The 22451-nt window shown below is 41.7% G+C and overlaps 1 protein-coding gene across 1 annotated transcript in view; it reads right to left on the bottom strand.

Moving 5' to 3' along the window:
• Positions 1-3313: 3313 nt before the first annotated feature.
• Positions 3314-22451, bottom strand: part of LYPD1 (LY6/PLAUR domain containing 1) — a 277901-nt gene continuing 258763 nt past the window's right edge. Inside the window, exon 3 of the mRNA XM_069224680.1 lies at positions 3314-8161. Coding sequence (XP_069080781.1) covers positions 7926-8161 — 236 coding nt within the window. The 3' untranslated portion in view covers positions 3314-7925. The remainder of the gene's footprint in view (positions 8162-22451) is intronic.

The following is a 22451-nucleotide window of genomic DNA, read 5'->3' as shown; positions in this document are numbered from 1 at the left end:
TAGCCTGTGGTTGTGGCATGCAAGGCTTTAAATGCGAAGCAGATGGATTTAAATTCTATCCTTGAGGGGAAGCCAGGGGTCTAATTTTTGTATGAATCAGAACCCTTCACGTTAAAGATGAGTTGAGCACAAAACGGTGTGCTCTTTGTTATTTTTGTTGGGATCCCTTTGCTGTAATGTCTGTTACAGTATTTACAGTAGTTGGAGAGAGGCTCAGCTATGATAATATTCAGTCTTGAGTATTCAGTAGGGTTAGAATTGCTCAGATGTGATGGTGACAGAAGTAACCTGGGTTGAGAAGGAAAGCACAATGTCAAAAATGGTTTGCAGGTTTCTAACTGATTTAAAGGTGGCTGGTGGAGGTCTAGAGAGTGGGGCTAGATTTTGGCCAAGAGCTCAGTTTTTTATGGCCAACGGGTAGGGCCTCAATTTTGCTTCCTTCCAGACAGGACCAACTTTTTGTCATCTACTTTTTTACATTTCGAGGGCAATTGTGCAATTTCCTACCATATTCTAAATTGTTTGGGATCTTGCTATGTATTTGAGTACCATCAATGTTTGGTAGCCCGACATTGCATATATTGAGATTTACTGATAGGAGTGTCCTGTATATTTTGAAAAGAGCAGGTGGATGTGTTATCTTTGAGGAGCACCGCAGGTGAAATTGGCAGTTTTTCATGTGAAACAGCTGTGTTTCAAATAACGGGTGCATTTAGCAAGGAGTATTCTGAACCACTGAAGGACTACACATCATAGGCCAAACCTAGGCTCCATTCAAGATAGAATACAGTGGTCAACCATTGTGAAAGATGTGGAGAAATCTGGCAAGATCAATGCGCACGTTTGATCCTTATCTGCAGCATACAGAAGTTCTTTCCTGCTATACAAGACAGTGTCATTGCCTCTCTGGGTCCTTGTGGAAGTTGTTTAAATAAAAATGAGCTGATAGAGGTAGGGGCCACTACAGCTTCTATGATTTTAGTGAACGGAATTGATTTTAAGGAAGCCAGAGATTGATCTGTAGTTGGGAGTAGTGGCTGGTTTCTTGAGAAAAGGTGTGATAGTACCATGTTTAAGTTTGTCCGGGATGCCTCCTTTCAGCAGGGATGCAATGACAAATCTTATGATGATCAGCAATAAGGCAAATTGGCTACATTTAGCAGCCTCACATGTGATACCAGGTTTGAGTTTGTTGATCAATTTATTGACATAGTTCTCAGTTACTAAAGCAATTTAATTGCAGAAGGTGCTTGGATCTGAGACAGCATTGAGACTTTCATGGGTCTGGGAGGGAACTTTTATGTCAGCTCAGAGCTTTTCAGTTGCCATTGAAGAAGGACATGAGGTGATTCCAGACCTATTGTGATGGTAACACTTAAGAGTTGGGGGGACTTGCAATGAATTCGTGGTAGACATGGAAAAGGTCTCTGAAGAGTTATCACCTTTGGTGTTTCAAGACCGGAAGTATGACTTTTTTTGCTCTAAATATGGCTGATCAATGGACTATGTCATGCCTAAGGTATAATGTTCTGTGAGGTGGGATATTAAACTTTTTGGAGTGTTTCTATATTTGTACATTTTCTTTTTAAGTGCGCAGTTTAGAGGATTTAAACTTACTAGGGTGAGTGGATCAAACTTTCCCAGTGCAACAGTCTTGATTTATCAGATGCGTTTCAGAATGTCAGGGAGGTCTTTTACAGAAGTGTATCCCTTAGCAGTAAGGTCATCAAAGATGTTCTTAGACTGAATATTTTTTAGGATTCCTATCTAGGATGGGCAGGATTGGAGGTTTTGATGATGTTTTTTTTTAGAACTAATTTTTAATGTGTGGCCTAACCAAGATATTGTTTGGTTGTTTATAAAGATCAAATTTGAGACTTAGGAGATTAGTAGGTCAAAACTCTGGCAAGCATTATGCGTGGAAGAATGGATCAGTTAGGAGTATTCAAGATTATCTGTGCTGTCTGTGGTTCATTACGCACAAGAGTGCAGAGGGTCATTGCCTCAAATAGTGAAGTCTCCACGTAGTACAGAACACCTTAAAAAGGATATTATCGATTGATCCAAGTCCAAGAGGTTAGTTTGAAAGGATTCATGTAGTTTTTCTAGACCTTTGGGTCTTCCAATTTCCAAAGTTTCTGTGTGTCATCTGCATAGTTATAGTAGTGAAAGTCAAAACTATTGATCGGATTGTGCTTGAACCATCACATTACCATACTGTAGAAGTCGGTGGACAGGAAAGGGTAAGAAGTATGGTATAGAAAGCATAAGCCCTGTATGGTCCTGATCTCTAATCCAAGGTACCCACAAAAGGTCTGATCCTTAAAAAGGAAATGTGAGGCATTTTCAAAATGTCAAGCATTTTCTGCCAAAAGCTTATATTTAGAGTTTCCAGTAAATTACTATTTTTTTTTATTTTCACTGAATTCCAGTAACAAAGTGGAAAACTGGGACAACCGAATAGTTTAAAGACTAGTTAAGGAATTCTTTATGTATTATACCTAAATCCCATGTAGAAGAATTTTCTCATGCACAAACATAGTATGCATATGTATGTAAAAGTGGCACATTTTCACTTGTAACTTTTTTATTGACACAAAGGCAAAATGTTTGCCCACAGAGAAACCCCTTTCCCTGCACCATCACAAATTGGGGAACTTCCCTCTCCATTCATACCATACACAAGGATTTACTCCAATCTCTGACAAGAATAAACGTACAACTGTATCTGGGGTGGGGATTTGTCTAACAGATTTTTGTAAATTCTTAGAAATGTACAGGTTTGACGTTATTCGCCTACTGAGGCATTTGTCTCAAGTACACCAACCTCCTGCAACTGGGAGGGGAATTGCTCTCATATAGTATTTCAGTGAGCTGTAATAGTACATTTCAGAATATTATATTTACAAGTGTTCATTCATGTTGCCTGACTAAACAAATGCAAGTTCCCACCACTGAGCATCAAGTCCATGAAACTCTTTTATTTTTTAATTACAAACATCATTGGGCATCAGGGTGTTCGATTTCCATCTTCAAAACAAAAAAGCCTAAAGTTGATTTTTGTGATATCCTCTATATCCCTAATTGTAGAGTATCTTATTTCTTCCAATGAAAAGAAAGTTGAACTTAGATTGGGCTTGCCAAGGCAATAAAACAGCTTTTTTCCTGCTGCTTCATCTTTTGTAATGGACACCAGCATCCTGCTGGATTCCCAATGTCTTCTACATTCGATGACCATCCTACACTAACCTAAACGTCTAGTCTTCCACTGTTCCTGGAAACCAAAATCAATAAAACTTTGAAGAATCACAAAGAAGTACTAAAAAGGATTTTATTTGGTACATTGTCCCAAACACATAAGGTCCATTTTCAATGGAGCAAAAGGAGAGGATAACAAAGTTGACAAACATAAAATTATGACATTTTTGAAACTCTGCTTTCTTTTTTCTATAGTCTAGTTCGTTGTCATAGGGCATATATTCCCACAAAATTGATGACATTTTCAACGCATCCTCAACCTATACCCTGAAATTTGTGAGCATGAATTTCCAAACACGCATTAGTGTGATACTTTAAAATCCTAATCAATTTGAAACATATATTTGGAGAATATAAGTAATGCATTCACACTAGCTATAGCTGGTATGACATCATGTGGATTTATGAAGCAGTTAAGTAGTTCAATATGAAACAGACATCTAGCTGTCATATGTACACCGTTTACACCTCAAGACAAATACCTTCCACCTATTGTATTGTGTGTGACTTGCCATACCTCTTATGAGTTGAGATCCCCTGTGGTCTCATTTGGCACATTGGCATTCTGGAAAATAACACAATAGCTTAGCCAAAGCAGATTTGAACTGACATTCAACCGACCATCACAGAAAAGAAAATCAAATGTGCATGACCTGAGAGTGGCAAGAATATGTGTGAATTTCCAGAACAGCAAAGGAATTATAAGCTTGCTTACAGCTCAATATGAATCCACATTTTAGTGTTCTTGTTATTTTAGCTATCTATCATTTAACTATTTACCAGGCATTGTGCTCATCAGCATGTTCCAATCTTTTTATGCTGTGCATTGGTCCTCCAATTAGTCTGAATCAGTCATGACATGTTTACCTAATGACCATGAAAGCTTCAATTTCCTCTAAATGCACAATTGAAAATGTGAAGCAACTGCACATGGCCACTCACTCACAACAGCAGGTCATTTGACATTTAGAGACCTATAGCTAACAAATAAAAAACAAGACAGCCAAACCTGTGGTACTGAATCATAAGTTAAAAGGGCTAGCTAGAAATTGCAATGCCTACCTTTACTTGTCTGTTTGTGGCCAATACCTACTGCATTGCAACACCTATGCTTTATCCAATTAGACTATAGGTATTTTAAAATTAAGTACCTTTTTGGGGTTTTGCAGAACAAATAAAATTAAGAAGTAGAGTAACAAAAAAGCAGAGAAAGAAGCAGAAACGTAGAGAACTGAAAAGGAGAATACCAAATATATTAAAATGTCAAACAAAGTATTGAATAAATCCATGGTTACAGACAGTGCTTAATTTGTGAACAAAGAAATGTCAAGGCCCTCGTCAGGAGTTCCCTGCAGCTTTCATTACCCTTTGCCCCAGCCTGCACTGCCAATTACAGTACAAATACAACTACTAAATCCTACAAGTGTGACAGTTCAGACACTTCCTGACCACCCAGCACCATAATAATAGCTTGGGCAGGAGTACTACCTATTACCTATTGAATTAATCAACAGCTCTTGTTTTGCTGATTTCTAAATTAGACAATAACACCACCATATGGTAGACAGTAATAGCTGCTGGTGCCAAGCACTGGAAGCCACCAGCTCAATTGAAGTACTGATTGTGGTTAAGAGATAGACCTAAGGAGAAGTTTAAGTTAAAGCCTATATTTTAGTTAGGAGATATGTTAAAAATTGGTATTCTGTGAGTGATGGTGTAAAGTAAATCTTATTGGATTGGAATGGAGTATGGGTTAAGACTGGGGTATGGGTTAAAAATGAGGTTAGAATTAAGGATGGGGTAAGGGATTCGGTCAGGATTAGTTTACCTTTACAGGAATTTAGCCAATATGCATACTAGGCAAAATGAACCCTTTGAAGTAAGGTGAAAGGGTTCCGGAGAACAGAGATTATTTTTTGAAAAAACAGACCTTTCTCTATCAGGAAGATTGTTCTGTCTAAGTAATCGTGTGCTGTTCCAGAGAAACATTTGTTTATCAAATAGAGTGATTTAAATATGCATCTGGCATTGCCATTGCAGTTTTTATTGTCTCTCACAGCCCCACCAACAGGGACCTTCTACCAACAGGATATCCACATTATTGTCCATTTGCAGCGAATTTACATATTTTAGGACTACCCCCAGGTACAGGCACTACAGTCTCTGTGGGATGTAACTGTGGACCCATAATGATCTCTGATTAATTTATTAGGATGACGCATGTTAAACTCTTCAACTTAGAAAGATGGAGATTGATTTTCTTGGCACTTGATCTGATTCGGAATCCTAAGTTATATCTTTGTCTTAAATTACTTTCTAAATGTTTGACTGTGTTCCAGAGTCACTTACAGGTTGCTTAAGGAAAGGACGGTGCAGATTTGCTCATTGAGTCATGTAGGCTGTGTCTGTAACATTGATACGCTCAGTTTTAACAGCACTTAGAGGCATATTAATGAAAAGTCGCACTGCACCTAGTGCAGCACCACTTTTCTTGCGCCCCTTTGCTCCCTCCTAATGCCACCATGTGTGCGCCGTATTCACAGTACGGTGCATTATGGCGGTAGTTAACGGGACTAGCGTCAAAAAGTTTGACACTAGTCTGGCAAAGCACCCAAAGGCATTTGCGCCACTTTGTACATAGGGCGTGGCGTTATAGCCAACCCTAATACCACATTAGCGTTAAAAAAATGACGTTAATGTGGCGCAAGGTGGCACTAGAGCCTTCATCAATATGGCCCTTAGTTTCTGAGAATAAATTGAAAGCTGGATTAGAAAAGACAGTACTAAGAGACGAAATGCCAAAGTGACAGTGGAACACCGCCAACATTACTGGTATAGCTACTGCGATCTGTACTGCTTTTGGTGTACTCGCATCTGGCATTACCGCCAACAGGAAAGACTCCATATGTCATGGTTTCTAGTCGCCAATGTATTTGCAGTGGGTGAGGCTTGAGACGTGCTTGCAGTAGTAGATAGGATATGTGTAGTAGCACTGTTCAGTTATCACTGAGGCTACAAATCAGGCCTTCAAGCATTTCTATTGAACAAAGGCTGAGTAAACACGAAACCTGGGACAATATGGCAAGATATGTTAGTGAATTTTAAAGAGAACGCTTTTATAATTATGAATGATTGTCAATGTTTCACGGATGTACTGCCCCTCAAGAGTTCGAAAAAACATAGTTGAAAGTTTAATTAGGATTCTTGCCTAATGTTACTTTGCCCAAATGAATAGCAGCGAGTTGGTATTTCACATGTATATTATTTGGGAGTTTACCCTGTAGTCTATCAGTGCTTTAGTCTTCTTAATTAAAACTTTCACAGGGTCGTCGCAACAGATCCAGTTTTCATTTTAAAGTTTATGTTACGTTCAAATTAAAATGTATTATACACTCACAGATACATAAAATTACCTGCACAATTAATACAAATATTTCCTCCCTTCCAAGAAATCATAAGACTATCCTATGTGTAACATTTCTAGTGTGGGTTCAGTTTTTCAGCTCTACAAATGTACATTTGATCTTTTGTCATTCGCATTTGGGTTGTGTACATCTGAAGTGAATGGTAACTGCTTCACTACAATAATAAAGAAATCAGTCCAAAATCTAAACATCGCTATTTTTTGGGAAAAATAAAATTAGAAACAGAATACATTTCATATTTTAAGAATGAATTTTTCTAAGTTGTAAACTACTCTCCAAAGTGATGTTGTTTGCTAGAAGCAGAAAACCCTGTTGGGGTGAGGGTTAGTGATAATGATAAATTGGTATAATTAACTAGTTAGTTCAGAGCAAGCCTTAATATTGTATGGATTGTTTCACAAGCTTTTTTTCTCTCTGCTTTGTTCACAGGACTGATTGTTGCAACACTGACAATTTGTTGGATGCCCAACCAAATCCTTCGCATCATGGCTGCTTCAAAACCAAAACAGGATTGGACAGTGACATACTTCAGAGCCTACATCACTCTTTTGCCGATTGCCGACACATTTTTTTACCTAAGCTCAGTGGTGAACCCGCTTTTATACAATATTTCTTCCAAGCAGTTCAGAAAAGTTTTCCTGCAAGTTCTACGCTGTCGGTTGACGATAGAGCATGCTAATAAGGCAAAGCTTCTGATGCCAAATTCGGACTCAAGCTCCAGCGGTGGTACCAGTTACAAACGCCCGATGCTCTTCATGTCTTCCAGACGATATCCTTCAGTGAGGCCGACCAACCAGAATGTCTTAAGTAGTTTTCAAAGTATTCCTGAACCAGACTGCAGTCCTGAGGAGTGCATTCAGGAACTGCCAGATTCCAACTCAGAAGTACCCTTGAAAGTGACATGCCTGGAGAGAAAATCATCAGCAAAAAATGGACTTTCAGAAACTGAAATATAAGTGGAATATAAAAAAAAAACGTATTGATGTTAAATGTGGTTAGGAGGGGCTGACTTAAAAATGATCCTTATCTTCTTAAATACTTGTTTTAACCAACCATATTGCCTTCGATATGAATATAGAGCAGGACAGTTTTCTTAAAGTGCACATTGGGGCATACACCCGTTAATGGAAATTAATTCGAAAAAAAAGTACTTTCTCTCTGCAGTCCAAGAAATGCTTTCTCATGGGTGGTGTGGAAGATAAGCAGTAAGCGAGAGCGACACAGCTGAGTCTTATCTTGAGTTTAGTGGTGCATTTGCCACAGTGCCAGGCCTAACGCGAGGGTGCTGGTCAGTGGGCCTGCTCTCAGCATTGCTGCTGTATTGCCCCTCTTCTTGAGGCGTGGTCCGTTGCAGAGTGATGTGTGACAGCAGCTGATGCAAACCGAGTTCATTTTCCCAGGAGTGCAGAAAGACTGATATCCAGCGGAGGCTATGAGGCAAGCTGCCGACGAGGCACACGATTTTCGATACATAATTCCTACAAGAAAAAAATAGAAATGTAAGAATGCAATAGAAAACTTCAGCTTTCAATTGAATTGAAGACTGTGTGACCTAGAGGATATTTCACAGTGTCATATAACACAATGTACAACTGTGGTTGGATACCAGTCTCCAATTCATCACAAATCACATATTCGACAATATCATAAAGTGTTGGATGTTGGCAGTGATACGCTCTAATTTTACTGAGCATCAAATAACTAGAACAATTTTCCACCTATTATCATTTAGTATATATGTACAAAGTGTCCCTGGATATCTTAAAAGCAACAAATTATAGTCATAAAGTAATACCTTTTTTCTCAATTTCTATCTAAAAGCGCAATTATCATTGGGTACAGTGCTTGCGTAATGACTGCTTACAGTCATACATACATTTTGTCAATACCTGGCCACAGGTTGTCACAACACAAGCAGTTCATCTGTGAAGTTTTCACTTTTTTATATCTGGGATAAGGTTGCACTGGGTCTAACCTTAAACATTGAACTTTAGAACTTGAAAGTCTTCTGACAGAGTGAAAACAGAAACTGGTGATTTAAGAAAACATTGTGAATTACATTCGAAGATCTGCTATGTGTGCTTTTCCATCTACTTAAGACTATACCCTTACTACTATATAGTTCTAAGTGTATCCACTTTGTTCTGAACATAATGAAATGTTTTACTGTTGTACCATTTAGATATGTATTGAAAAATAGCTCCTCAAAGCATGTATAAACGAATCATTAAAGGAAACAACTGAGCAAAAAGGGCCTATTTTCAAGCGAGGTGGTAAATAGCGATTGCTACAGAAAACACATGGTACACCCATCGAATTGCTACAAGACACTACACAATTTTGACAGGTCAGCCTGCTGAAATGTACCCGGAGAACAACGTGTTAAATTCCGGCATATGCTGCATTTAGTAAGAAAATAACAATTTTGCCTAGAGTTCTTCATTTTCCTGAAGAATACTTGAAATGACATGTATTTACTACACTCAAAAACTATACCCAGGGCTTAACTATAAGTGGAACTTAATATTACAATCCTTGAACAGACACTTGTTTGCGCAGGAATCACAATTATAAAGTGGTGGGATGTCGGCAGGTCAAACCTGTCAGAATTTGATAGTGAAAAAGGCCCAGTATTTACCCGGACATGGGGACTTTGGTGCAGTAAGAACCAAAATATGAATGCTACTCCCCAAAAAGTTAGAAGAGGTGGTAATTATTGCACTCGATAAATTCGAAACTCCCCAGTGTTGAATTTTATCGAATATGAACATTTTCACATCCAACATGGACCACTCATATTCAGCCCTTCAGTGAGATACATATTTCATCTTTCGTGGCTCATTCACAATCTGTCCCCAAGTTAATGAATCAACACATTTCTATCTTTCATGACATCTTTCAAATGTAGTTAGTAGTACAATCCATGTCCAAAAATAACTTTAAATATTTAAAAAGTTGTGTACAATCGCATATCTTTTGAACATGTTAGGTTGTAGGTTACAGCAAACAAGTATCACTGTATAAGTATAAATAGCAGCACTATTGCGGCTTTTATGGTGTTGAGCATCACTGTGTGAAACAGTGTTTGTGCTGCCCCTGTGGAACAGAGTATTCAGCAAAATGCTCTACCCCTTCTGCCCGGGACTTGAATAGGGACACGAGTAAGGGTTATGATGGAGAGTGGAGATTGTGGCTGGTTTGAGAAAGAAAAAACGTAAAAAATTAAATATGTAAGTGCCAAGAGGAGCGCAAAATCACAAAGTCAAGAAGTTTAAATTTTGTATAGTTCAAGCAAGTGCTTAATTTGTAAGATACGTATGTGCCAGGACCCTCTTCAGGAGACCACTGCAGCTTGTACCACTCATTTCCCCAGCCAGCACTGCCAGTGACAGCACAAATACAACTACTAATCACCATACCTCTACAAGTGTGACAGTTCAGACTATTCCAGGCCCCTAAAACTTTAAGAATGGCTTGGGAGGCATGTACTGGTAATTTTAAGATATATTGAATTAATAAACAATTGTTGTGCTCATCTGTAAATAAGACAAACTGCACCACCATGTGGCAGACCATCATAAGTGCCGGTGCTGGCAAGTAATTGCCAGTGCCATAAACCGGAAACCACCAGCTCAAATTAAGCATTGGTTCAAGCTCAAAGACACAAATAACATGCAGAGATAACATGAACAAATAAAATGTACATTGTTTGTTTTGAGAGAGCAACAGATATGCTGTTATCTAGGTACCAAAAATAAGAAAGGCACATGTATGCAGAGACTAACAGGCTTACATACACACCTCTACATACAACAGGCACCCACATACAAAGATAACAGGCAATACACATTTAGACAAATATACAGCCACAGACAAACTACACCGCTCATTTCTGCACATTAAGGTGGATAGATGGCTTCATAATGGCGAATGTAGGTGGCCCAATCTGTTAATGAGTGTGAATGGATCAATAGATTCAAGAGTCTCGCTTTGCGCATCAACGCATGGTGTTGGTTTATACACGGAAGGATGGATGATGGGAAATAAAAAACAATGCACTTGACTCTTATGTTGTTGACAGTTTTACTTTTTTCCTTTGCTACTTTCAAGTGGCTTGTTGGGTTTTCATGTGTGATATTTTTCATAATTTTCGTTGCAAAAGTAGTTTGAAACCATGGGTAAACTATTTTCAGTGCAGCAAAATAGAGATCTCAGAAAAAAAAGAAACCAGGTATTCATGAAAACATACCACAAACATCTTTAATATGATGAGAGAGTGACATGGTGCATTGTACCAGAAGTTAAGAATTTTCTTCTAAGACAAAAATCCACTACTAGGGAGCGGTAGCTCTTTAATGTATGAAATGCCACATTACTGTTGCAACAGCTAAATTCAACTTGTTAAGCATTGCTTCATTGCTAAGCACCAATCAAAAAGCCTGAAACTTTGCATTCCTTCCTCATACTCATTTCCTCTTATATCGTAGACAGCTATGGCAACCCACAATTGATTTCTGTGTTATGTTTCACAGGAACATTTAGTCATACAAAGAATTAAAGGCAAGTAGACAGACCCATTGCATATTTCACGTTGTATGTTGTGTGTCCAGAGACAACAGGGGAAGGACAATAGATGGTGAAAGATACACCAATACTATTTCCAGTGCAATTGTTCTTGGTCCTGATGAAAGCCTGGAACCTTCAACTTAAGTAGCGGCTGAATCATGTCAACTCTAGAAAGGGTGTTGGACTGTTATACTTCACATACACCCGACTTCTGTTTTCATCAGTATGAAAGGGGTACCTGGGAGTTCATTGTGTCTATTTAAATTTCAGCCTACTCCCTGAAACACGATTGAGTCCATCGTCGTTTATAGGTACCAGCCATAGACAGTATGGTGAAGCGTGCCATTATTAAAGTGTGTGAGGGTCTTTTATGAAACTTAAATAGGTTTACTCTGGGTTGCATTTCATTTCTTTCTTCCTCGATTCCTAGGGTACCTTGTTGTGACAGGCACAAGAGGTCATTCATTACATGGTTTGAAAAATGAGAACCAAGCAACTCCTCAAAATTTTGTCAGGGCACACAAAGTACATTGCCGAATTTTGTTACTCCTTGCGTTCGCCTCACCGTTAGAGATTCTTACTTTTAAATGTTCTATACCTATACTTACTATATTGAATGTATTCCATCATGGTGCACCTACTTTAGAGACCGTACATTGACAATAAAACTACAAGCAACATTGCTACTGAGGCTTTCATCACACTGAATAAGGTAAGTTCAGTGGTAAGTTTGACTATAGTCAATGTTACTTAATGAATTTAAAATAAATGAATTCAATTTAGGGTTGCCTTTAGGACTACACAAATGTTGAGTGTTATTTAATTACTTAAAAATGAACTTAGGTCCTGGGTTATGTTTACAACTAGGGTCCAGCAAAGGGCACCCGCATATTTTATTAGAGTTAGCATTGAATTAGATTAAAGGTTACTTATTTAATCAACTGTTATTTATGGTATTTCATTTAATTGTACTTATGGTTAGGTTGGAGATGGCTGCAAAATTAGATAATTGGCACATTTTAAAAATTAATTAATTTTAATGTAATTCAGATTTAAGGTTAGCGTTGTGATAGAGTTAATTATTTTACTTAATTCAATTTCATATTTATTTTGTTATGCTGTTTATCAAATAAAATTAAATGTAGGGTTAGCATTGGAATCAGAGAGTGAGTGGGTAGATAGGGCAAGTTGGAGCCGAGTGCAGAGTGGAGAGAACCTCTGTTCCTGGAAGCAGGAGCTGGGGAGTGCAGAGGAGTGCGGCAGAGCTAGGAGCGCTTAAGCCCTTGGATTTCTCTAGTGCTCCTGGGCTCTGGCCTGACCCCCGCTTCTCTAAGCCACTCTGGTTGGAGCAGGTGTGCCTTGTGTGTACTTTGTGAACAGTTTAAGTAGACGGATGGCTTGTTTTCTTTGTCATTCTGCCGCTTGTCATTGCAATCCGCTTCCCCACCAGTTTGACACACTCAGGATCTAGTCACCACTTGCTAGGAAGTGATAGTGTGGGAAGAGCGTTGTCACGACTCACGTGCTGCTTGCGCCTGGAGTTTGCAGATCTTGAGGCGTGGATCTTGAGAGTTCGACTTTGGCCCAAAAAGGGGCGACTCTTTCTGGTAGCCACGGTGCTGTAGGCGAGGAAACGCCAAGGACAGACCGTGACCGTGAGAAAGTAGCGCCAGAGGGAAAAAAACCCTTCAGAAGAAGAGGAAAAAACCTCCCAGAAGATTCGCAGGGGATTCCTGGAACAAGAACAGAGGAACAGGAATCAAAGGAACTGACGTAACACAGAAATGGCGAAATCCAGAGCCAAAGGCTAGGAAATCAGGAGCGAGGACACTAACTGAAACAGAGAGTGTTGCAGCGCAAAGAGGAAAAGAAACACCACCCTTAAATACCATAAAACAGGAAGTGACCCACAGGAAGAAAAAGGACACCATCTTGAATAGGGAAAAGTAGATAGAATAGACTGGAGCAGAAACCATAGAGAATAGGGAAGGAGGAATGCTGGGAAGACAGAGGTAACCTGGGAAGGGGAAAAGACATAAAGGACAGAGGAAGAAAACAGACCCAAAAAGGAAGAAAGACAGAAAAAGAAGAAAAAGGAGCCCCAAACAGGTAAGAGGGGTCAGGAGACCCCAACAAGACGGAGGGAGAGAGCAGCGCGAGGCCCCAAGTAAGTCCTGGGGCCTCGCAGGGTGCAAGAAAGGCTCGGGCGCGCCGCGTCTTAGAGACGCGAAGCGCGGCCCGAGCCGAACGCGCGGCTTGTGCCGAACGCTCGGCTCGCGCCGCGCGGTGCGGCGCGACAGTAGGCCCCCCTCCCGAAGGCCCTGGTTTGAAAGGAAATAAACGGTGAAAGCGCTGAGTCAGAAGAGGAGCATGAACAGAAGATGCATCTTCCCAAGAACACTCACTGAGAGGATAACCCTTCCAATGAATCAGATACTGCAGACGGGTGTGAAAAAGACGAGAGTCACAAATCTCCTGAACCTCATATTCAGGAACATCATCCACTAAGACAGGAGGAGGACAGGAAAACTGACGGGAATACGGATCTGGTACATAAGGTTTGAGTTGGGAGACATGGAAGACTGGATGAATCTTCCATGTGTGAGGCAAGTGAAGACGGACAGTGACAGGATTAAGCAACTGGAGAATACGGAAAGGCCCGTAATAGCGAGGTGTGAATTTGTTCTGAGAAAGACGTGAGGGTAAGAATTTAGAAGAAAGCCAAACTTTATCCTGTGGATGGTAGTCCGGAGTGGCCCTACGTTTCTTGTCTGCTACTTTCTTCATATATCTCTTGGTGTGTAAGAGATTAGAACGAATCAGTCTATGGATTTGTAGAAGACGTTTGGAAAAATGAGTAATAGCGGGCAAGGGAGTAGGAGACAGAGAAGAAGTAGGAAAAGAGGTAGGATGAAAACCATAAGAACAGAAAAAAGGAGTGGTCTTGGAGGCACTATGGACTGAGTTATTATAAGAGAATTCAGCGATAGGGAGATAAGTGTTCCAGTTGCTTTGAGTTGAGTTGCAAAAACAACGAAGGTATTGTTCTAAGCCTTGGTTCAGACGCTCGGTCTGTCCATTGGTCTGAGGATGGAAGCCCGATGACAGAGCTCTATCGATGTTTAGTGTCTTACAAAAATACCTCCAAAACCGGGAAATGTACTGAGGTCCTCTATCAGATATAAGAGTATGAGGAAGTACATGAAGACGGAAGATATGTTCGATGAATATCTGGCTTAATTCTTTGGATGTAGGTAGCTTTTTCAAGGCAGTGAAGTGAGCCATCTTAGTAAAAGAGTCCACAGTGACCATGATTACCCGGTTTCCTGCTGAGAGTGGTAACGAACACATGAAATCGGTAGAGATGGTGTGCCATGGAGTTGGCGGAACCGGCAAGGGCTGGAGTAATCCCGCAGGTCTGGTTCGGGGAATCTTGACTTGAGCGCATGTGGGACAAGCCTGAACGTATGTTTCAATATCCTGTTTCCAAGTAGGCCACCAGAAAAATCGTGATAACAGTTCTTGTGTGGCCTTGATGCCTCTATGACCAGCAACCGGTGAATCATGACACATTTGTAATGCCTTTTCTCTCACTCTGTTAGTGGGGATGAATAACAGATCGTGATAATAATAGTATCCTTGTCTCTTATGTAAAAGAGGCCTTAAGTTCTCTACTTCATCATCAGATAGATTGGGGTACTCCAGTTGTACCTCCTCCAGAAAAGACTGGGCTACCCCAATGATCTTACTAGGTTCCAGTAGGGGTTGAGCTGGGACAGGAGTACAATCTGGATAACGACGCGATAGAGCATCAGCCAGAATGTTTTGGGAGCCAGGAATATATGTAATGTAGAAATCATACTGGCTGAAGAAGAAGGCCCAACGAGCTTGACGACTATTTTGGCATACGAAATTTCGTAAACATTGTAAGTTTCGATGGTCTGTTCTCACTTCAAAAGGTTCCTTGGAACCCATCAGAAACTGTCTCCATTCAATACAAGCTGTTTTCAGAGCCAACAATTCTCTTTCCAATACTGAGTAATGTTGTTCTGCAATAGAGAGTATATGAGACAAATAGAAAACAGGATGTTCAAGACCATCATCCTCTTGTTGTTGGAGTAGGACGGCACCAATGGCTTTTTCAGAAGCATCGGTGACGACAATAAATCGTTTGTTGGTATCTGGATGTCTTAAGATGGGAGCTTGTGTAAATGCCTTCTTTAAATCCTGAAAAGCTGTTTCAGCAGCTTTAGTCCAGACAAACCCTTTAATAAGATTTTCCTTCTTTAAAGTGTGAGTTATATGGCTAGTTTGTCTTGCAAAGTCTGCGATGAATTGTCGATAGAAGTTCGCCAATCCTAGAAAGCATTGTGTTTCTTTAATAGAAGATGGAGAAGGCCAATCTAGGATAGCTTGTACCTTTTCTTGATCCATGGCTACTCCGGTGGTACTTAAATGATATCCTAGATATTTGACTTCCGTCTGGTCAAACTCACACTTTTCGGGTTTGCAAAATAGTTGATGTGCCCGGAGTCGTTGAAGGACTTGTTTAACATGGGAAGAATGGAGTTCGGGATTTCTGGAATAAATAAGAATATCATCAAGGTAGATTACAACTGTCTGATTCAGGAGATCCGAGAATACTGAGTCCATAAATCTCGGAAAGATTGCCGGGGCATTAGTAAGACCGAAAGGCATTACCCTGTATTCAAAGTGACCAAATGGAGTCCTAAAGGCCGTTTTCCACTCATCTCCTTCTTTAATGCGTAAGAGGTGATAGGCTCCCCGTAGATCTAGTTTGGTAAACCGTTGGGCCCCTCTGACTGCCTCTAAAATGTCCCTTATGAGAGGCAAAGGATAACGATCTTTAATAGTTATTTTATTCAGGCCTCGAAAATCCAGGCAAGGGCGAAGGTCCTTTGTCTTCTTGGGTCCGAAAAAGAGAGGAGCCCCGGCCAGAGAAGACGATGGAACAATAAGACCACTTTGAATATTTTCATCCAAATACTCCTTTAGTACTTCCTTTTCAGTTTCCGTGAGGGAATACATCCTGCCAAAAGGAACGATAGTGCCAGGTTCCAAGGGAATAGCACAATCGTAATCTCGATGTGGAGGTAACACAGGTTTGGAAGGTTTTTGGAAGACATCTTGAAAATCCAAATAGTGTTCAGGAACTCCTTGGACTGTATTTATGGTCGAACCGGTGGTACCCTCCGTGATTATTGACCTCTTAGGCGACCAATACTTGTCTGAAGCAAAACAGTGCTCGTGACAGAACTGTGAAGACAAGGAAACCGTCCGGGTAGCCCAGTTCACATATGGATTATGTCTGATGAACCACGGGATTCCAAGAATGATGGTATGGTTGGGGGAAGTTATAAGATCAAAGGAGATGTGTTCCTGATGGTTACTGATCTGTAGATTCAGCATCAGGGTAGTTGTATCTACTGGACCCGATGATATCAAAGATCCATCCACAGTGTGTACTTGTTCTGGAATCTCCTTAGGTTGTATAGGAACTTGTTGAGTGGTGGCCCACTTCTTATCCATATAAATACCACTAGCTCCACAATCTAGTAGTGCCATAGTCTTCTCTTGACGGCCATCAGGTAATTGTAACATTACTGGTAAAATGAACAAGGAGGTGGTATTGTCGTTGAAAGAACTGATGGAAGGTATAGCTGCTAATCCCGTCCCCTCCCTTCTTACAGAGGACGGGAAGCGGCGTTTCCCGATGGCCTTGATGGACGTACTGGACAGGTACGCAGTATGTGGCCGGCAGAACCGCAGTATAAACACAAACCCTTCTTTCGTCTATCTTCTCGTTCGCTAGCGGAGAGAGGGCCTCGAGTTGTATCCACCTGCATGGGTTCTCCTTCGGTGTCTCTGACAGGAGGGCGAGGTTCCTCAGAACGATGCGGAAAAACTCGTGAGGTGCTTGGTTGAAAAGACCCTCTGCTCTTTCTCTTCTCTGCTCTCCGTTCCTGAAGGCGATACTCGATGGAGAGGGCTTGATCCATCAGGCCACGAAGATCTTCCACTCTGGTGGAATGTACGAGTTCGTCTTTGATTTCTTCTTTGAGTCCTCTACGAAACAAATTCACCAAAGTACGTTCCACCCAGGTGGTCTCTGTCGCTAGTTGACGAAAGCGTGTAATGTATTGAAGGACATCTTGTGAACCTTGATGAATATCGCATAAGGCCTCTTCTGCTGAAGCCTCCAATCCCGGACGACTAAACATCAGCTTGAAGCGGTTCACAAAGGCGGAATAATCCGACAATACCGGATCGTTAGATGATACCATCGGGGTTGCCCAGGCCAAGGCAGGACCAGATAAGGCACTGATGAGATAACCCACCTTTGTTCTGTCATGGGAGAATTGGGTGGGTCGGAAGGCGAAGTACACTGTCAAGGAGTCAAGGAACTCTCGCAGCTTGGTTGGTTCACCCGAAAAACGATGGGTAGAGGCGGAGAGCGTCGGGACATCACCACTGCGGAAAGCCAAAGCCTGTCGCAGCGCAGCATTCTCACTGCGTAGTTGCTGTAATTCTTGAGCTTGTTGCTGAATTGTAGTTAGCAGAGCTTGATCCGGATCTGCAGCAGCTACCACAGTGTCTTCCATGGTGTTAGAAGACGTCGGGATGGTTAGGCGCTGCAATCTGTCACGACTCACGTGCTGCTTGCGCCTGGAGTTTGCAGATCTTGAGGCGTGGATCTTGAGAGTTCGACTTTGGCCCAAAAAGGGGCGACTCTTTCTGGTAGCCATGGTGCTGTAGGCGAGGAAACGCCAAGGACAGACCGTGACTGTGAGAAAGTAGCGCCAGAGGGAAAAAAACCCTTCAGAAGAAGAGGAAAAAACCTCCCAGAAGATTCGCAGGGGATTCCTGGAACAAGAACAGAGGAACAGGAATCAAAGGAACTGACGTAACACAGAAATGGTGAAATCCAGAGCCAAAGGCTAGGAAATCAGGAGCGAGGACACTAACTGAAACAGAGAGTGTTGCAGCGCAAAGAGGAAAAGAAACACCACCCTTAAATACCATAAAACAGGAAGTGACCCACAGGAAGAAAAAGGACACCATCTTGAATAGGGAAAAGTAGATAGAATAGACTGGAGCAGAAACCATAGAGAATAGGGAAGGAGGAATGCTGGGAAGACAGAGGTAACCTGGGAAGGGGAAAAGACATAAAGGACAGAGGAAGAAAACAGACCCAAAAAGGAAGAAAGACAGAAAAAGAAGAAAAAGGAGCCCCAAACAGGTAAGAGGGGTCAGGAGACCCCAACAAGACGGAGGGAGAGAGCAGCGCGAGGCCCCAAGTAAGTCCTGGGGCCTCGCAGGGTGCAAGAAAGGCTCGGGGCGCGCCGCGTCTTAGAGACGCGAAGCGCGGCCCGAGCCGAACGCGCGGCTTGTGCCGAACGCTCGGCTCGCGCCGCGCGGCGCGACAAGCGTGGTTTAGGTGGTTTTTCTCCAAAGTGGATAAGTGACTCACTGCGCAGTATCTATTTCTGAGGTGCTTCTTGAGTTGGAGTGTTATGAGTGCAGTGGCCGAAGGTGGTTACCTCAAAGTGTGTGCCACAGAGGCCCATGGAGGCAGCCCGGTCAGACTGGTTGCAGCTTGTGGGTCCTCTGGTGTACGCTACTTGTTGCATCCTTGCCTTACTAAATTCAGCCTGCCACTCTGTATTTTAGGAATTTAGGGGACTTTCTACAGGCCATTCTTTCTATTGTTGGAATATAATCCCTGGTGTAGGTCAGAAGTTAAGTTTAAATCCTGTCAATATATCCAAGGCTTGAATTAATCACTGCATGAAGGATTAAAGAAGAAACTCAATATATCTTTGCCCCCCATCTTGAAAGCCGGGAAAAGTGCTGAGAAAAATGACAGCAAAAAAACTGTGACCAGAGTGTATATTGAAGGGGCGGTCATGTGTAATGAATAGAGCTAATTCCCCTTGAAACAGAGACTCTTTGACTTTGGCTATTAAAGGCAAAAATGAATTTTACCCACCTGCTTGCAACTATTCAGCAGTACCCCATCAACTGAATCTACTCTTGAATCTCAATTGTCGGAGACCCAAGAATTAAATCTAAGAAGAAATCAGGTAATTAGCTCTCTGGATTGAAAGTGAAGTGTTCACCATCTCTACTCAGTCTGGAGAGCCTTTATTTTGTATTTGATCTTTGTTGGAGAAATGTGTAGGGGAGGTCTGAATCTACGCTGGGTGTAGTTACACCGATATTGAAGGAATTGATTGAGGGGGAAAAAAGGAAGGTATTCCAAGGGAAGGGTGTAAAATCTACGGCCTTAGGGGATCATCCCTTAAATTGTATAAAATCTGATTCCAGGATGGATAAGACTTTTGTCTATATCAGCTCACAAGCTGGTAAACCCTATTATAAGGTCAGTAAACAAGAAATGCCTGTTGTGGAAAGTCCAACTGGCTTTGTATCCTATTTTCAATTCTCATGTTGATAACACTCTTAGCTCAGGTTTAACAAAGCCTAAAGAAAACTCTGAAAGGAAAAAAGGGAAAAATATATCAATAGAAGAATTTCAAAGAGAGGTCATCGTAAACTTCACTTTAAGGAAGAAGCAACCCCTCACCATGGGTGAGAACAATGTCCTGGGCTAGAAGAGCCTCAGCATTTATCTTGTATGGAGGAACCGCCTCGCTTGTCACAGCTGGATTCAAGGGCAATAAGTTCTCCTCAGATTCCAGGTAATTCTAGGTCTTTGGGGACTGGAGTGTAATTCGGTGCAACTTCCCCCGCTAGGCCCCCTCCCTTGGTTCTATCCTCCTTGAATCCATTGATTCAGCGCTTTGAGACTCTCATGGGTGAGTAGTGCGCTTTACAAATTCCTGATTGATTGATCGGTTGATTGATTCCCTCTTTTACATTGCCTAAGGTTCAGAAGCATTAGGGGGCAGTATGTCAATCTGCAGCTACAGTCTATCAGCAGAGGAATGTTGTCACAAGTACATTGGACTTTATTCCTCTTTTTGATTTCAATTTAGTATTGAACAGGCAAGCACTGTTGTCCTGTTTTGCAGATATTGAGGCCTATATTTATACTTTTTGACGCTAAACTGCGCTAACGCAGTTTAGCGTCAAAAAATTTAGCGCCGTCTAACGCCATTCTGAAGCGCCATGCGGGCGCTGTATTTATGGAATGGCGTTAGCCGGCGCTAGCAGACCGGCGCTGCCTGGTGTGCGTGGAAAAAAACCACGTAGACCAGGCAGCGCCGGCGTAGGGGGAAAATGGCGTTAGGGCGTCTTAAAATGGGGCAAGTCAGGTTGAGGCAAAAAAATCGCCTCAACCCGATTTGCGCCATTATTTTCGACGCCCAGACGCCATTTAAATGACTCCTGTCTTAGTAAAGACAGGAGTCATGCCCCCTTGCCCAATGGCCATGCCCAGGGGACTTATGTCCCCTGGGCATGGTCATTGGGCATAGTGGCATGTAGGGGGGCACAAAGAAGGCCCCCCTATGCCACCCAAAAAAAATTTAAAAATATAAAAAATTATACTTACCTGAACTTACCTGAATGTCCCTGGGGTGGGTCCCTCCATCCTTGGGTGTCCTCCTGGGGTGGGCAGGGGTGGCAGGGGGGGTCCCTGGGGGCAGGGGAGGGCACCTGTGGGCTCATTTTGAGCCCACAGGCCCCTTAACGCCTACCCTGACCCAGGCGTTAAATAGTGGCGCAAATGCGGGGTTTTTTGACCCGCCACCTCCCGGGCGTGATTTTTGCCCGGGAGTATAAATACGACGCATTTGCGTCGCCGTCATTTTTTTAGACGGGAACGCCTTCCTTGCATCTCATTAACGCAAGGAAGGCGTTCACGCAAAAAAATGACGCTATTTGCCCATACTTTGGCGCTAGACGCGTCTCACGCCAAAGTATAAATATGGCGTTAGTTTTGCGCCGAATTTGCGTCGAAAAAAACGACGCTAATTCGGCGCAAACGGAGTATAAATACGGGCCTGAGTTTTTACATTCTATACAAAGTAGAGATCTGAACTTGGTTTCCTAAAATGAAACGGGGTGCAGACTAAAAATTAGGGTAACGTTTTTTCCAATATTATTGTAAACACTATTGTACAAAATGCAGAATGTCTGTAATGTAGAGGAATTGATGTTGTTCCCATTTATCATGAGATTGGCGGCTCAGAAGTCTCAGGATCTGCAAATATTTCTGGGGAAGAACGGCAGACGAGTGGCTTTTAGGGAGTATTTATTTTATCACTATCAGGAACAGGAACAGAGTTGTAACTGACTGCCAGGAGTTTTAAATCGATCCAGCATAGATATATGCCCAACACAGTCTGTTTTAACAAAGAATTAAAAATTGTCTCCTGAAATGTAGCCGGGGTAAAGTATAGTAGGGAAGAACTTCAGTTTTTAAGGTCTGTACAAATGGATGTGATTTGTCTCCAGGAGACATGGTGTGGCAATGATATCTTCTGTCCTAATTATTTTGTTATTGATTGCAAAGCTAGTCCTCCCAGCAGGGGGCATGCAAAGGGGGAAATAGCTTTTCTTTTAACTAATAGATATATGTGGTAACACAAATATTATAGAGACCCTACTGACTTATTTATGGCCTTACTTATTCATCAATTAGGTGGACTACTGGGGGCCCCTCTTTTCTTATTAGTAAATGCATATGTTCCGCCAGAGGCCAAATATGATTTTTTGATGTTTAAGGTCTTTTCCTTTATCGAAAACCACCTTGTGATATGCCGCCACACATAGTCTTGGTAGGTGAACTGAATTGTAGGATCTCTAATTACGCCTTGAGTCAGATAAGTGATTTGGGAAAAGAGGAAGCTCTTGGTATTCCCCCTATCTCCTTCTCTCAAAGAATAAAAAACAAAAGAGGGCATCATCTCCCGGAACAGATGAAAAAAATGTGACTGTATTATAGCAAAAGGGAGATTTAGGGGCATATTTATACTCTGTTTGCGCCGGATTTGCGTCGTTTTTTTTTACGCAAATCCGACGCAAAGCTAACTCCATATTTATACTTTGGCGTTAGACCCGTCTAGCGCCAAAGATCTTGGAGTTTGCGTCATTTTTTAGTGTGGACACCTACCTTGCGTTAATGATATGCAAGGTAGGCGTTCCCGTCTAAAAAATGACTCCAAGGCATGTGCGCCTTATTTAAACTCCCGTGCAAAAATGACACACGGGAGT

The sequence above is a fragment of the Pleurodeles waltl genome, chromosome 3_1 (genome assembly GCF_031143425.1).
Source record: "Pleurodeles waltl isolate 20211129_DDA chromosome 3_1, aPleWal1.hap1.20221129, whole genome shotgun sequence".
In the NCBI taxonomy this organism is placed as follows: Eukaryota; Metazoa; Chordata; class Amphibia; order Caudata; family Salamandridae; genus Pleurodeles; species Pleurodeles waltl.
This window is presented reverse-complemented; position numbering and strand designations above follow the sequence as displayed.